At 36.2% G+C, this 18,068-nt stretch overlaps 1 protein-coding gene across 1 annotated transcript in view; it reads right to left on the bottom strand.

The window, feature by feature from the left end:
* Positions 1-18,068, bottom strand: part of SV2C (synaptic vesicle glycoprotein 2C) — a 247,113-nt gene that overhangs the window by 13,361 nt on the left and 215,684 nt on the right. The window contains exon 12 of the mRNA XM_074282309.1: positions 16,996-17,155. Coding sequence (XP_074138410.1) covers positions 16,996-17,155 — 160 coding nt within the window. The remainder of the gene's footprint in view (positions 1-16,995; positions 17,156-18,068) is intronic.

The following is an 18,068-nucleotide window of genomic DNA, read 5'->3' as shown; positions in this document are numbered from 1 at the left end:
AAGAAGAAAAAATGAATTCTAAATAGATTTTAAATGAATTATAAAAAAAAGATTCCTGAAGGCAAAAATCATGTTGCATCAAAATATAGCTTTTTAAGGAAATTGTGCAACCGCCTTCTCTGGAGAGTTTAAAAAACAAGATGGGTTTTTCTCTGTATCCTATGCTGAGCAAGGGGTTGGAAAAAATGGCTTTTTAACAATGCAGCCTTAGGATTTTCTAAACTTTCTATTTAGTTCTCAGTGCAGGCTGAGCTATTGAGTATCCTGGTCTTTGACAGTAAGAACACCCAAAATCCCTCTGAAGGAAAGAGGCTTGAGATTAGTTAGGGCAGCATTTATTGGGATGGGGGTGGAGGGATGGAGGCAGGCTAGACTTTGACTTTGCTGTAAGGAAGCAGCTGTCACAAAGCCAAAAAAGACTTTCTATATAGTTTAAAGAGTGTTCTTGACCGTAGCTATTTCTCTTTACTCAGCATTTTCCACTTTCCAGGAGCTCCATCCCTCAGAACCTGGGGTCTTCTCACATTAGAACATCTCTCTGACTCCCTTCTCCTAATAGTGAATATTTTCCAGGGTTTCTCTTTTGGAGAGGGGACTCAGGTCAGGTCAATCTTTACTCCCTTTCTTACTCTTTAAACTTTATAACCAAGTCTTAGTTGCCTTCTTCCTTCAAAACTCATTAGTATCTGGAGTCTTCTTACCATGGAGTATCCTCTAGTGTAGAGGGAGGAATTCAGAAAAGGTCTGTTTCAATCAGGTTTGGGAGGAGGCAGCCAAGTACAGGTACAGTGCAGAGACCCAGGTCCAGGGCCAGGTAATTGCCTGGGAAGCTCTTAGCCAAAATACAGCAGTGTTAGCTAATCTGTTCTGGTTCAAAAGCCAGTGGATCAGCAGATTACTTATGAGACATCCAAGGCCAATACCATATGCAAACAGTGAGCCTCTGAACCCCAGAATAAAGTGGGGCTTGTCCATGCCCACCCAGCACGGGGAGGAAGACAGCAGTACTGGTCCATAACACTCTAGTCCCATTTTCTCTTTGGTGAGTTTCTGTAACGTGCTCTCCTGGCAGTTACAATTACTAGCTTAATAACCGGTAGCGCACTCAAGAACAGCCACGTGTAATCTTAAAAGCCTTTATTATACCTACTCACATAATGCCCTAACTGATGCCCTGACTTGTTGGTTCCCGAGTGAACACCTGATCAGAAGACCCACGTGTTCACTACCAAAACCCTTACCTCTTTTGGCTATCCATCTTGGCTTGGCCACCCAGGCTAGGAAGCCAGGGTGAAGAACGCCAGGTTAAAGAGAATGACTGCTGCCTGCAGTGGGCTTAGATAGGGCCTGTGAGGTCACACACACAGCCAATCAGCGAGAGAGTCACCCATTACGAAACTATCTCAATATGGCCAGGATCCCGTCCAAGGGCAGTCCTAATATCCACAGAAATTACTTCCGGACCACTCAATCTCCCGATTTGCTGTGGCACCCATTTAAAGGCCCCTTACAAGTTTCTCTTAGGGTTTCCATTTTGGGTGGGTCCAAGGCTAGCCATTCTTCATTCTTTGGACTTAATTACCAATTCCCCATAGATATTCCCCTCCCAGTTTTTCAGTTCCATTTATTTTTATGTTGTTTCTCATCCATTAGAATGTAAGCCGCTTAAGGTTAGGGACTTTCTTTCTTTTTGCTTATATTTGTGTCCTCCTGTACTTAAAGTAGTGATTGATCCATAGTAAATGTTTATTAAATGCCTGCTACCTGGCTGTTGTCCATTATGTTCCTTTGACAGAAGGAGGACCAGATAATCTGTCCTTTCAAATCTATAACTTTTTCTTGAGAAGATCCCATTGACCAAATCACTGTTAGATACAAGGCCAACAGCCATAGCTTGAGCTTGATTCCTGCCAAACCAGACTCCTCCACCACCTGGCCCACAGCTTTAGCCCTTGATGGCATGCCAGCCACCAGCAGGGGATCTTGGCCCCAGTCAGACATGGCTGCATTTATTTGTGGGATTATTACATGTGAGAGACAGATAATTTTTTTCTATCTTTAAATCTGCTCCCAGGTAAAAAGGAAAAAAAAAAGGCAAGTCCTTCTATATCATATATATCCTGGCTCTGACAAGTGGAAGATAGAAAACTGGCAGGGAATACGCTTTATTTAGAAAACAAAAGGCATTATTAGAAACATCATGATGTGCTGAAATTTTCTGGGCAAATTTCTCAACTGGCTAAGATGTCAAAAATGTCATTTTTCATGGAGAATTCCATGGTGGATGCACAATACATTTCTATATATTTCTAAAGCAGAGACAGACGTCTTGATTGTGTGTGTGTGTGTGTGTGTGTGTGTGTGTGTGTGTGTGTGGCCAAATCAGTTTTCATATTCCAAAAAAACAATAGTTTTCTGACCTGAATGACAGAAATTTAAACTTCCTTACTTCCTCCCTCAACCCTCATCTAACAGTAGAGGCAATATGTAGTAACAGACAGAGTTTCTATGCTGCCCCTGATATCTACTAGCTATGGGACTCTGGAAAAGGTCCCTAACCTCTTTGCACTATCATAGTCACATAATATGAACACACTGAATTCACTTATGTTTACAAATAGGGTCATCCTAACACATAATAGGAAGAGACCTCAAAAAACCATCTTGTCCTAAATTAACTCCATTACTAGCCTATATAATGCTTTTCATGCTATGAAACATGATTTCTCTTAGGGTTTGAACGCAGATCTCTTAATTTCAAATTCAGTCCTCATCTCAGTGCAACAAAAATTTATCATAAGAGCACAGATTTAGAATTGGACAAGACCCAAAAGGTATTTTATTTTATGAGGGGATTGAGGCTCAAAGACAAAGTAGTGGATAGAGCTGGGTCTGGAGTCAGGAAGACCTGAGTCAAATCTGGCCTCAGACACTCATTAGCTATATATGGTTGGCAAGTCACTTAAACTGTTTGCCTCAATTTCCTCATCTGTAAAATGGGGATTACAGCACTTTACAGAATTATTGTGAGGATCAAATAAGATTATATTTATAACCAATGCCTAGTACTTCATAGGTACTGTTTAAATGCTTATTCCCTTCCTTTACAAAAAGCTTAAATGATTTTTCTGAAGTCCCACATGCCACAAGCAGTTGAGCCAGGATTCAGTGTTCTTTCCACTGCATTACCCTTCTTGTTAAGGAAAACAAACAGAGTCAAGGCTACACAGATTTATGATGTTGACTTAGAATTGAAAAAGTCTGGGTGATTTCCTTAAGGTCACAGGGCTACTTGGCAGATTTAGATGTCTCCTGTCCTCTAATTTAGTGTCCCCACCACCCACCATACTGAATTGCAAGAGCCAGAAAAGAACTATGTCGTCTAAAAAAATTCCTCTGGATTACAGGTGTGAAATATTGTATGTACTATCAGGCATGATCAACATTTTGGTTGATTTTGCCAAAACTGCTTTTTTTTCTTCTTCATTTAATATTTTATTGCAACTGCTGCATGACGGGGGGCTGGTAGCAGAGAGTGAAGAGATAGATTTAGAAATGAATGCATTATAATAATAAAATGCATCAATATCAATTAACATCAAAATACAATTTGATTGATCTCCTGATAAAGTCCCTACCACTCCAAAACAACATCAAACCCCTCATCAACACACACACACACACACACACACACACACACACACACATATCCCTCAAAGCTCTTAGAGAAAGGAATTAATTGTTTAACTCTGCCCAGGTGTTTAATACTATGCCAGAGGGATGGAATCGGGAGGGGGAAGTAATATCCCAGTTAAATTCTTTGAAAGCAGATGCTTGGTTCGGACTAGATGAAGACAGCAGATGTGAATGATCCAGATTATTACATTCAAATCCTTTTCTGAGATCATGTCTGAAACCAAACATATAGCAAGCAACAGCCTCAAAATAAGAGAGGAAGGAGGTCAGTGACCAGAAGAAAAACACAAAAGCTGGCTTTATAAATACTCACGAGACTTGTCTGATTGGACAGAAAGAATCTGACCATAGTCAGAAACCAACAATGAGAGTCTGGATCTCATCATTGGTAGAAAGTAGGGGGTGTTTTATATGAGGACTCTGGATCCTGTACTCCAAAAAAAAAAGAGGGGCCATTGGTAGGGACAAAGAACACAATGCATTGATTGGACTTGGAAAAATTGCTTTGGATGGATGACAAGATGTGTTGTGCTTGGAGAGAAAAATCTTCATGTCCACAAGGTGGCAGCAGAAAATCACTATTGGGAAATTGATACTTGGCAAAATTGGTATTGGCAAAACCATGGCCAGGGCAAGAAAAAAGTCTAGATTCTTCTGATGACAGCTTTAAGCTCCATGGCTCAAAACAAAACAAAACTCCTCTTAATTCCCATGATTTAAAGAAAAGAAATGAACCTCAGTGAATTAGCATATTTCTTTGGGCAGTTGGAAGACATCTCAGAGGAGAAGTCAGGAAGGATGGAGACAATAAGAAGCAACATTGTGTTTTGGAAAGAGCACTCAATCTGGCATCAACTTTGGTTTGAGTCCGTGTTCTGGCACTTACTTATTAGACAGGGAAACTTAACCAACTTATAGTGGTGTAGTTGAGTACCAGGTCTGGAGTCAGGAAGATTCATTTTCCTGACTTCAAATCTGGACTCAGACACTTAATAGCTGTATGATTCTGAGCAAGCATTTAACCACATCTGTCTCAGTTTCCTCATCTGTAAATGAGCTGGAGAAGAAAATGGCAAACCACTCCTTCATGTAAGCCAAGAAAACCCCAAATGGGATCACAAAGAATCAGACATATTGAAAACTGACATCACCACCACCACAACAAACACTTAACCAATTCCTTATCTATGAAACAAATAAGTTTTATACTATCTTTATAACAGTAGGACTTTATAACTGTAGGACAGTTTTAAACGTAAATATGATCCAGTTGCACACTAATTGGGAAACAATAAACTAAACTATAAGGTGTCCTTATACATTCAAGAATGTTTGACAAAAGTCCTGAGAGAGAAGGATATGGGCAGATTTTTTTGCTCTGGGAGAGGTTTTATGGAAGAATAAAGAGAGTTGTGAGGTCGAAGGAGCACAGGTATAGAACTGGAATGGAACTCCACTTCTATTTGAGCCTAAATCCCTTCATCTTACTGATGAGGAAACTGAAATCCAACAAGTTTGAATGATCTGTCCAGGATCACAGGGAGTCAGCATTAGAAATAGGACATGAACCAAAGTTCTCTGATTCTACATCTTGTGCTCAGATAAGGAATAATGTTTTATATAAACGTGAGTCCATCTTTTTATTATAATTTCACTAGAAACTGTTCATGTATTTACCTTCTATGAGGGGAGTATAGTAATCAGAGTTCTATTCTATTGATCCTTATTTAGTGAATAGGCAAAATGGCAGAATGTGGCTGAATTGAGAAAATGCAAATTTCTTTCCTGCTTGTATGTTGGACCTCCTGGAAGCCATCACTAATCAACCCAATTGTTTGATCTGTTTCTGTATGATGCCTCTCAAACAGGACTTCTCTCTTCATTCTAATAGTCAAAGTATATAATTACAACTACATTGACGTTCTCTTCAGTCTTACTTGAAATCTCTCCAAGGACAAGATCTACTAAGACCCTTCTCCTTTTCAGAACTTCTGTCAAACATTCTTGAACCTAAAGGGAGACCTTATTGTTTAGTTTATTCTTCCCCAATTAGTGTGTAACTGTTTATGTTTAAGACATTCCTACCCATCTATTACAAAGTGCTTCATAGGACTTGACTTAATATACACCAATAATTAGTGTTAGAGTCAATATAAAAGATGTATTGAACCCTGACTCTACTGATAAAATAAGACTACCCCTGAAAGAAATAACATGTACACACACACACACACACACACACACACACACACACACACACGTGAATATCAGGGAAGTGTAGTTTATATAAAGGAGAAGTCCAAAAAACATTCAATGAGAGTTCATAGGAGTGAAAAATGATGTCCATTGGGGATGAGGGGGGAAATCATATCAGACACTATGAAAGATGTTTTGGAACTTGAAAGAAGGGAGGAATTTCAACAGTCAAAAACTGAAGGGGAGAGCATGCATGCTCCCATTGCAGCATTCTGGATGGTATCCCCTGTCTTCCTCATTTCAGTCCATCCTACACTTAGCTATCAAAATGATCTTCCTAAAATGCAGGTCAGACCATGTCATTTCCCTATCCAATATAAACTCCAGTTAACTCATTATTATACCTTCAGAGTCAGATACAAAAATTCTCCATTTTAAAGCCCTTTATAACCCATTGTTTTCCCAGTAAGCCTCTCTCTCTCTCCCTCTCAGAGAGCTGTTCTACATAACAAATAGTATTTAAGACAAAAAAAAAAGAAAAGAAAAATGAGAGAAAAAAATCATCATACTTGATCAATAAGTAGGAAAAAAAATCTGAAATATGTATAATGTGTAATACTAGTGAACCTACCACCTCTACAAAGGGCTGGAAGGTAGGAATATATTCTCATATCTTTTTTTCCGACAATGCACATTTTCACTTGCTGTCCCTCACATCTGGAATGTTCTCCTTTATTGTCTCTATGTCCTAGGTTCCTTCAAATTTCAGCTAAAATTCTACCTTCTGAAAGAAGCCTTTCCTTAACTCCCTTAAGTCTAGTGCCTTTCCTCTATTGATTTATTTCAATCTGTCCTATCGATATCTTGTTGGTACAACTATTATTAACTTATTAACAATTTATTAATAAGTAACAACTTATTGTTAACTTTACGTATTAGGCTGTGACCTAATGAGGGCAGGGACTATTTTTGCCTTTTTCTGTATACCAAGTACTTAACATACTTCCTGGCTCTTAGAAAGTGCTTAATAAATAAATGCTGTTGGACTTGAATTGAATTTACTCCAGGAGTGAGAGAGAGTGTAACCAGAAAAGAGATGCCAGAATCAGAACTGGGGATGGTGAGTAGTCCAGTTGTCTGTAATATAGGATAGCATGAAATTAGGCTATAAAGCAGATTGCAGCCATATTGGGAGGGCCTTGGATGTTAGGCTAAGAAATATGTACAGTCATCCCTTCCAAATTGCAACTTGCTCCATCGTGGTTTTGATCACACACACACACACACACACACACACACACACACATATATATACACATATATGTATATATATATAGTTTCAATATAGCATAAAAATAAATTGGAACATTTTGAGAGCTTTGCAGAAGCTGCATATGATACTGCAGGCAAAGAAACAGAAAAAGTTTATTCAGTTTCTTTCTTATACTCTGGGCTTCCTTTACTTTGAACTCTACCTATACTAGAAGAAATTTCTGCATCTATACCTTTGTTAAGATTAGGCTATCTTTCCATCCTTCTCCAAAAGTTATCCAGTGAAGCCCTAGCAATCCTTCAAGAGCCAGCTCAAATGCCATTACCTCCAATTTCTAGTTCCCTCAATCATTTCTCCCTCCCATGAATTTTCAAATCTCATGCACTTTTCCTAGTCTTTTGGAGGGGATAATTTTGGCAATTTTCGTATATGTCATCTTCTCTATTAGGTTGGTTGGTTGGTTAGAAACCAATTATTTTGGGGCAGCTAGGTGGCACAATGGATAGAGCACCAGCCCTGATTGCAGGAGGACCCGAGTTCAAATCTGGTCTCAGACACTTAACATTTCCTAGCTGTGTGACCCTGGGCAAGTCACTTAACCCCAACCTCAGGGGGGAAAAAAAAAAGAAACCAATTATTTTTATCTTTATATTGTAGCACCTGTCACAATTTATTGCACACAGTAGATGTTTAATCAATATTTGTCAATTAAATAAAATCTGATTATCCCTTCCACATTGTAAGAGTTAGGGGCACAGTGTTCCCATAATCTCAGGATACCAGGAAAATACATGTAAAAAAATTTAGCCCTCCCTTCATAACAGAGAAGAAATTGTGCATGTTAATGGAATTAAGAGATAAAAATGTTAATATTATATAATACATATGTATATTTTGTGCATTTCTGAGTTTCTAAACTTTTTCTGTTTCTCTGCCTGCAGTATCATATGCAGCTTCTGCAAAGCTCTCAAAATGTTCCAATTTAATTTTTATGCTATATTGAAACTATATATATACACATATGTATATATGTATATATACATATGTGCATATATGTATATATACATATATATGTATATATATACATACATACATATATATATATATATATATATACACATACGTATATGTGTGTGTGTGTGTGTGTGTGTATGTATCAAAACCACGATGGAGCAAGTTGCAATTTGGAAGGGATGACTACATATTTCTTAGCCTAGCATCCAAGGCCCTCCCAATATGGCTGCAATCTGCTTTATAGCCTAATTTCATGCTATCCTATATTACAGACAACTGGACTACTCACCATCCCCAGTTCTGATTCTGGCATCGCTTTTCTGGTTACACTCTCTCTCACTCCTGGAGTAAATTCAATTCAAGTCCAACAGCATCTATTTATTAAGCACTTTCTAAGAGCCAGGAAGTATGTTAAGTACTTGGTATACAGAAAAAGGCAAAAATAGTCCCTGCTCTCATTAGGTCACAGCCTAATACGTAAAGTTAACAATAAGTTGTTACTTATTAATAAATTGTTAATAAGTTAATAATAGTTGTACCAACAAGATATCGATAGGACAGATTGAAATAAATCAATAGAGGAAAGGCACTAGACTTAAGGGAGTTAAGGAAAGGCTTCTTTCAGAAGGTAGAATTTTAGCTGAAATTTGAAGGAACCTAGGACATAGAGACAATAAAGGAGAACATTTCAGATGTGAGGGACAGGAAGTGAAAATGTGCATTGTCGGAAAAAAAGATATGAGAATATATTCCTACCTTCCAGCCCTTTGTAGAGGTGGTAGGTTCACTAGTATTACACATTATACATATTTCAGCTTTTTTTTCCTACTCATTGATCAAGTATGATGATTTTTTTCTCTCATTTTTCTTTTCTTTTTTTTTTTTTTTGTCTTAAATACTATTTGTTATGTAGAACAGCTCTGAGAGAGAGAGAGAGAGAGAGAGAGAGAGAGAGAGAGAGAGAGAGAGGGGCATACTGGGAAAACAATGGGTTATAAAGGGCTTTTCTAATGTCTTTGATAATGTCACTTGCCACTCAAAAACTTTCAGTAACTCCTGCCATTGTCCACAGAAAAAACTCTAAATACCTTGACTTAAAAGTCAAAGTTTTTATGACCATTTTGTCTATAACCTAGTTTTTCAAACTTATCTCCCTTCTTATACTTTTTCAGTCTTATCAGTTTTCTAATTAACATAATGGGAAGCCATAATTCCAGATAGGATCTTTTTTGACTCAGTTTCTCCATTGTGCTATTTCCTTTTTGAACAGAAAATTTCCCAACTTGTTAATCTTGAATCTCTAATACTCTCTGGAGCTTTAATACATAATTGACTGTCAGATATGATTCATGTCTATAATCAAACAGAGATAAGATTGTTTTTCCCCTACTATAATCTATTATCAGGACAGTCTGTGTCCTTAAGGGGATGAGTCTTGACACTGTAATAACTATTTCCCTTCTTTTTCCTTCATAGCAAATTGTATATTCAGGAGAGTAAGTTTGATAAGTACAATACTAAATCGACTAATTAATAAATTGATACTGAGTTACTATAATAGGATGCAAGTATGAAGAAATTTTATGGTCAAATTATAATATGGGGATAATATTCTCCTAATAGGAGAATTAAACAAAGTAATTATATAAAGATATAATATAAAAGTTTTCTAATTAAATAGAATATAATCATTGAGAAAGCAACAGGATACTTTCTCTGAGAACTATATACATATGTATATGATTACTTCCAAAATTATCTAGCAGGGAAATTTGGACTTTGAGTCTGTGAGTAATAAATTCTCAAAATTAGATTAAGGATTTTACATATAAACTTGTATTAGTAATTATAAAATAAAAGCAAAATTATTTTCTCATTTATTTATTTTTTTAAAGTTCTTATATTAGGTACAGGTTTATTTATTTATTTATTTTAGGTACAGGATTTCAGTAAAGATAGAAACAACAAATGATATGCAAAAACTGGAATTATTTGAGGTTTCAGGTTTGGAGAACCAAATTTAAGAGATTGTACTAAATTGTATTAATTTTTATTACTCTGAGATTTTAGCAGAATTATTTGGGAATAACTACAAGTGATTAAGAACCCAGAGAAGCTGAGCCCCTTTCAAAGATAACCCTGAGGATGAGACTTATGATAGAATGTTCAATAGAAGATAGGACCAGACAGGAGACATTTGGGATTCCAACAAAATGTAATGACTAAATGAACATCGGTGGTGGGTCACCAAACTAGAAGAAGACTTGATATTATTTAATATTGATGATCATCATTGTATTATTTTGAGGGTTTGTTTTGTGTTGTTTATATTTGTTGCATTTTCTTGGTTACCTCAGTCACATGTAAATCTCTCTCAAAATTAGTCTGTTGTGAGCTTTCTAAGTAGTTTGATCTGTGGCCTAATTTACATAATCTTCATTATGACTATATGAAAAATCTTTCAGATATATGACATATAGATAAGTTATCCATGGGAGAATTGGTGCCTCCTCTCTCAGAAACAAAAAAAAAAAAAAAAAAAAAGGAGAATTGAGGGAATTGTGGAAATTGAGTGAACCACACTGACATCTTGTGACTCAGTTCTGGAGGTAGCTCAGTTTCTTTTCTATTCAAATAGGTCTAATTCAATTTCTGCCTTATGAGAAAACTTTATTCAGTTATGGGAGTTGTGACAAAACTTTATTGAATTGTTTGAATCTACCCTTGTATGGTTGGGAAGCTGGACCACTTCTACCTATTTTAGAGACTCTTAACTAGAACCTAAGTAATGCTGACCAAAAACACAATCAGCTCCAAAGATTGACACAAAGAGTTTTCTCACAATTAAATATTTAAAGCCACCGATATGTCTTACCTGAAAACTAGCTTTATGCTAATCAGTCAGTTATTGTTTCTATGTTCCTTTGATTAAATACAGACACTGAGGGGGAGTGGGACATCCATTTTTCTTATTTCAGAAAATTGAACCTGTTTTTTCTCCCTGTCCTGATTTGGAAAGCCCCTAATCTTTCTTCTAATTAGAAATCAGATTACCAAATTATACATTCTGTTTTCTATCCAGCTTACCTATTTCTCCCTGTTTTCAGGATCCATTGCCAAGCTGAGGAGATCTGGTACTGATTTGCTTTGCAGTTGGCATGCAATCGTTTAATAAATTGATATGCTTTAAAGCTCAAACTTTTGTTTCCTCAATCCTTTCAGATTTCCTCCACTACAATATGATTCTTGTTCAGCATTCCGACAGTTCTTTGATTCTACACAAATTACTGCTAGATATGCTAGAAACATATATGGATCTACCTTTCTTTTTTCCATCCCTTTGTCCCATAGTGCCTCATCTTACTTTCTATACTGATAATATTATCTTCATCTTCCACATGAGAAAATTGAGGCTCAAAAAACTAAAGTGACTTATTCCAAATTACACAGTGGCCATATTAAAAACCCCTTTTTTAGTAGGGCAACTAGAAATATTGATAAACTATTTCTCTGGTCTAAAAACCCTTTGCTTATTCCCTAAGAAAATGGATTAAGGGTATAAAACAAAGTTTAACAAAGAGATATTTGCAACTAGGTAACGTTCCAAAATGAATAGGTTCTGGATGTGGAACTAGGAAGACCTAAGTTCAAATCCTACTACATAAACTTACTAATTATATGACCCTGGACAGGCCCATTAACTTCTATTTGCCTCAGTTTTCTCATCTGTAAAATGGGGATAATACGTGCTTCATAGAATTGTTGAGAAGATAAAAAGAATTCTTAAAGAATTTTGTAAACCCCAAAGAATGTAATATAATGTGATATATATATGCAAATATACACATATATGTAATATGTATACATATATAGATATATGCATACATGTACACACAATAAAATATATATGCACATATATATGTTTATACCCCCCCACCCCACCCACAAACACACTAGCTGTTGTTGTTGTTGGGATCTCTTCCTTCTCCATTTCCTGAGATAACTGGTTTATGACCCATTCTTATCTATTCAGAAAGGCAGATCTTTTCTTCCTCAGGGGAGTAGAATGGAAGAAATCTATTAGTAATTATTGCTCTGGAATGTTAATCCCAAACAGTATTTTAACAAAATTTTTTCCTTGTTCAAGCTTCCTGCAAATGTCACTTCAAATTGTCTTGAGGGAGAGAGTTATCCTAAAAGATGGTAGAACCATGCCAATTTCAAGATCTCTCTCTCTAAGCTAGAGATGGCTTGGATATAGATTAAGATCAACTTAAATTAAATTGTTTTTGGTAGAAGTGCTTAAAATGAAAAATATAGTATTAATATAGAATTTTTCTTAACAGTGGCAGAACTAGGATTTAAACCCAAGCCTCCTTCATCTAAGATCAGTGATCTTTCCAGCCCGATATACTAGTGTTGACAGTATTAACCAAGCAGACTATAGCAAGTTACATAGAAATTGTAATGGTCAATGGTAGAAAACAGAACTTCTGATCAATTTTTGAGATAATAAGTTTGTAATGATTTACATCATATTTGCAGTTCTGTTCCATGCCATACTGAAGTGAATTATAAAATATTCCATGCACAGATATATTCTTTAAATACAAGCAAATAAGTTAGAATTCAGTAGTCAGAAAGTATTTCATTGCTCTTAATTCCTCTGTGGAAACTTTAAAGCTCCAGACTTTTCCCACTATAAAATGATTACACTCCACGGAGGGAAGACTTTCTAAAGGTAGAGGTCCTCCTTTAGAAAGCTTCTAGCAACAGCCAGTAAACACCTAGATCAAAGATGTAATCAGTAGAGAGTTTTAGGGAGCACTAATTTGTCCCATGATAATCCAAATCCAAAGAATTTAGAGCCACATTTTAATAAATATAGTACCAAATTTCTTATAAATGAATAAACCAAAAATAATTCATGAAATCCCAAGAAAAGTAAACATTTGACATCCCTATATCAGTTCCTACATGGAATAGTGAAATGCCTGTACTTCTTTTTTATTTTTAGTTTATTTGTTTTTAATACACATTGTTTTACGAATTATACTGGGAGAGAAAATCAGAGCAAATGGGAAAAACCATGGGAGAGAGAAAAAAACAGAAAAAAAAAAGAAGTGAATATATCATGTGTTGATCTATATTGTCCCCTTTGTTCTTGTTCTCTCTGCAGATGGCATTTTCTGTTCAAAGTCTATTGGGATTCCTTTGGATCACTGAACAACTGAGAAGAACCAAGCCTTTTATAGTTGATCATCACACCTTCTCTGTTATTGTGTACAATGTATTCCTGGTTCTGCTTGTTTAACTCAGTATCAGTTTATGTAAATCTGTCTAGGCCTTTCTATAATCAGTTTGTTCATAATTTTTTATGAAACAATAGTATTCCATTAACTTCATATACCACAAAGTGTTCATTCTGCCATTCTCCAACTGATGGGTGTCCAACATTTTTGCACATGTCCCTCCATTATGATTTCCTTGGGATACAGACCCAGTAATGAGTGCCTACACTTCTTAAATGGATTTCAGCAAATATTTCTACCTGTTGACAAGGCATTTGAGCTGGAAAAATACTTTGCAAACCTCTAATGCCAAAACCCCATTTTCCAGATGAAAAACAAAGGTCTAAAGAAGTTAAGTAAAATATTAATCTGAATGCAGATTGAAGCATGCTATTATTCTACTTGCTTTATTTTTTCATGTCCTTTTTTTTCCTTTTGGTCTGTTTCTTCTTTTACAACATGACTAATAGGGAAATATATTTTACACAACTTCATATATATGTATATATGTAATCTGTGTCAAATGTCAAACTGCTTATTATTTTTGGGTAAGATAAAAAACTTGAAACTGAAAAATTAAAGTAAAATGTCTTTATATATAATTGGGAAAAAATGCTATTGAAAAAAGGATAAGCCATTTATCCTGAATCTCACAGTCAGCTTATGGAGTAGTCAAGCCTAGAACACGATTATATATGATTTGTAGCTCAGTCAATACTTTTTCCACTAAATTTTATTTGGGAAAAGGAGAGTGGTAATTCTTGGACTCTTTTGCCCCAAAAGGAGAGGCAGAAGACTGTCTTGGATATAGATCCTAGAGAAGAAAATGGTATGTAGAAAGGTATGGCCTTTTCTGAAGGGGTGTGTATGTGTGTGTGTGTGTGTGTGTGTGTGTGTGTGTGTGTGTGTGTTCTTCCTAAATTTGGGTCAAATGAGCATATGGCAAATGAAATAAAGAATTACCTATGCCTCAGTCTCACCAGGTAGACAGAAGTAAGCATGTCCTATTTCCATATAATACCTAAAATTCCAAATCATCCTCATCCATATCCCCAAAGTTGATTTTCACCCAAATAGACATCCTGGATCTTCTAAATATCTGCATATGAAAGTTTGAAAGAATCCCTCTTCCTTCTTCCCCCTCCCATCCCACTGATTGTATGTATTAACTCATGAAATCTAATAATCCCTCAAATTGCATGGTGTAATAATAGGAGGAATCATCATGGATTCACTGACACTTGGAATCTACAAGACCTGAATCAAAATTCTGCCTTTGACACTTAATTTTCTATATGACCTTGGGCAAATGTCTAAGAACTTTCAATCACTTTAAGAGGCTGCATGATACAGTAGAAAGAAGTATTAGCTTAATACTTCTTCAAGGGTTCTGGAGTCAAGGGTTCTGGGTTCAAATCCTGCTTCTAATGCTTACTACTTAAATGACAGATGTATGGTATAATGGATAGAGTCCAGTCCTAGAGTCAAGAAGATTCACTTTCTGGGTTCAAATTCCAGCCTCAAACACTTACTAGCCATGTGATCCTGGGTAAGTCACTTAATCCTGTTTGTTCATCTCTAAAATGATCTGGAAATGGCAAACCAATCCAGTATTTTTGCCAAGGAAATACCAAATAAGATCACAGAGTCAGACGTGACCGAATGACTCAACAACAACTGGTGGGTAGAAGTAATATTACTGCATGGGACTATCTCACTGCAGACCTGAGAACCTTACTATTTTTCATATTTTACATTAATTAGCCTTATGTCCTTCAAGGCCTTATTGGCTAAAACAAAAGCGGCCAAGATGGATTCTTCCAAAGTGCCAATGAAGGACTCACAGGCACTAGATTTGAAATTTTGTTGGACCCCAGGTCTAAACTCACCAACTTTTTGTTTTGATCTGCAACTCAGAAGGTTTGGATGATCATTCCCTGAGCTAGATCTCTAGAGAGAAATAACGGGCACTGGGCTGAGACCAGCAATAACCTGTAAGGACAAACTAGGCCTGGTAGCAAAAATAGAATGCATTGACTTTATTAGGTTCTAATGAGTGCCAATTTCCACCAGCAAACTGAAAGGTGACTTTAATTGTGTCATTAGTGAGGACTACTTCATTACATTTCTGGAAAGCTTCCATTTTCTAGTCCTGGGCTAAAATATTCAATAATGATGAGCTAATAAGTCTTTGTTGATGTAAATTCCATTCTCCAAGAATGGATAAGTAGCAATTTCAGAGGTAGCATTTGAATTCAGACCTTTTTGTTTGTCACATTAATTTTCCTACCTTCTCATTCCATTTCATTCTACTCCTTCTGGGAAATTTCCTAAGATAAATACCAAACTAAGGTATTTGGATTTTATTCAGTTGGTATTGTAGAATTGTAGAAGATTTAGAGAAGGCTAAAGTCATGAAGAAAGTAGTATTTTAAGATGATTATTTTGGTAGTGGTAAAATTCATATGAGAGAAGGTCACAGTTTTCAGAGACAATCTTTTTTTTTGTTTTGTAAACTAAAATGATTTTGGTCATGATTGTTATGTTCATTACATAAAAGAAAAATGAAAAAAAAAAGAAATAAAAACTGCAACCAGATGGAATAGAGAGAACTAGAGGTAAGAAGGGTAAAAGAAGAGAAACACTTGAAAAGCAGAAGAGAACTGTCAGGATGGTGAAGTAGAGGAACATTACTACTCAGGAGTGAAAACATTTTAACTGAAATCCTGGAAAAATTCCTCCTCCCTTTCACATTCCCAATCAAAGCACCAAGAACAATGTTGACTCCATCCAAAAGCAGAGTGAATCTCCATGGGGAGAAAATGGAAGAGTCATTTGAGACTGAGAGAAAACAAAAAAGGACTTGCCTTCACACATGCCTAACAATACAAGAAAATGGCTTCCTTTTCTTTAAATCAATTATTCCATTGTGGAATTCATTCCACCTCCTAACTAAAAGCCCTTTCCTCTAGACCCTTTTTTTTCTGGCACAAGGCTGGAGATCTGAATGCCTCCACCTTTAGGACTGGATAAATAATTTTTTTTCCCAATAGAAATCTTTATAGAAATTGGAAGTGTGCTGTCCCTTCCTCCAATCTGAGTTTTAGGGGTATTTTTTGCGGTTGATTAATACAGAAATCATGTAGACACCTGCTGACCCAACATATTCACCCTCCTGGCACTGATTAGCAGTTGGAAATTTTTGCCCATACTCATTAGCCAGTCCAAAAGATGCTATTAAATCCCAGTGCCTGCTGTGTTATTATAGCCTCCACATATCCTCGGCCAATAAACAAATTCATATTTCTAATTAACTTCTTTCAGTTTCTCTGCCCTATTTGTTTTTGCTACCAGTTATACATTGTGGCTTATTATTATTATTTGATATTCCTCTGGAACCTGCAGCTCACAAGCCAGATGTTTTCAAATAGTTTCTAGGGACAATAATCTATTTGGATAATGCTAATACCTCCGTGTTTCTGTGGTCCTGCTGCCTCCTAAGCATGCTGACTGGTTAGAACGTACCTTCTGTCCGTTGGATAGAGTTCTACAGTGACCACATCTAAGGAGTTCCAGGCAGAAATAGTCAAGCCATTATAGAGACATAGCATGCCTATCATCATGGATTCACTGGTACCAAACCACAGGAAAAAGCAGCTAATCCCAGAAAGCACCATGGAGCCACCTAATAAGAAACCACATAAAAAGCTGTCAGTTTGTTTCCTTAAAGCAGATATATTTAGCATTCAATTCAGCAAAGTCCCATTACTTAGCACATTGTAAGCTCTTTTTTGTTTGTTTTAAATAATATTTTATTTCCCCCAAAATATATGTAAAGAACATTTTTACATTCATTTTTTAAAATTTTGAGTCCTAAGTTCTCTCCTTTCCCTTCCTTTTTTCTCCATGAGATGGCAAACAATTTGATATGTTACATATGTGTAATCATATAAAACATGTTTCTATATTAGCCATGTTGCAAAAGAAGACTAAAAATGAAAAATAGAGAAAATTAAAAATGGTATGCTTGATTTGCATTCAGATTTCACTGATTCCTTCTTTGGAGGTGAATAGTATTTTTCATCATGAATCCTTTGGAGTAGCTGAGAATGGCTTAGTCATTTCCAGTTGATCATCATACAATAATACTATTACTCGCATATGATGTTCTCCTGGTTCTGCTCACTTCACTTTGTAATGGTTCATGTAAGTCTTCCCAGGTTTTTCTAAAATCAGCCTGTTCATCACAATAGGCTCTTGATAAATGCTGATAGACCATCTGAATCCTTGCTAAGCACAGGAAGAAGCTTTTTAGCTTTTGAAGGTAAGGACTTTTGCAGTACCATGACAAAAATCATCATTAATAGCTCACATTTACATTGTGCATGACGCTGAACAATGAGCCTGTAAGGTTGGTAGTGATAAAAATATTATGAGTCTGTTGTGTTATCAACATAGGAACTTTCTCCATCAATACAGATCGTACTGTGACTTCACAGGTAAATCCCAGGGAGTCACCTGAGGCACATTAAAGGATTTGTCAAGGATTACATAGCTCCTAAATGTCAGAGGCATCCAGATTTCCCTGACTTCCAGCT

This window comes from Sminthopsis crassicaudata, chromosome 1, assembly GCF_048593235.1.
Source record: "Sminthopsis crassicaudata isolate SCR6 chromosome 1, ASM4859323v1, whole genome shotgun sequence".
Lineage (NCBI taxonomy): Eukaryota > Metazoa > Chordata > Mammalia > Dasyuromorphia > Dasyuridae > Sminthopsis > Sminthopsis crassicaudata.
The sequence above is the reverse complement of the archived record's forward strand: the minus strand, read 5'-3'. Positions and strand labels throughout refer to the sequence as shown.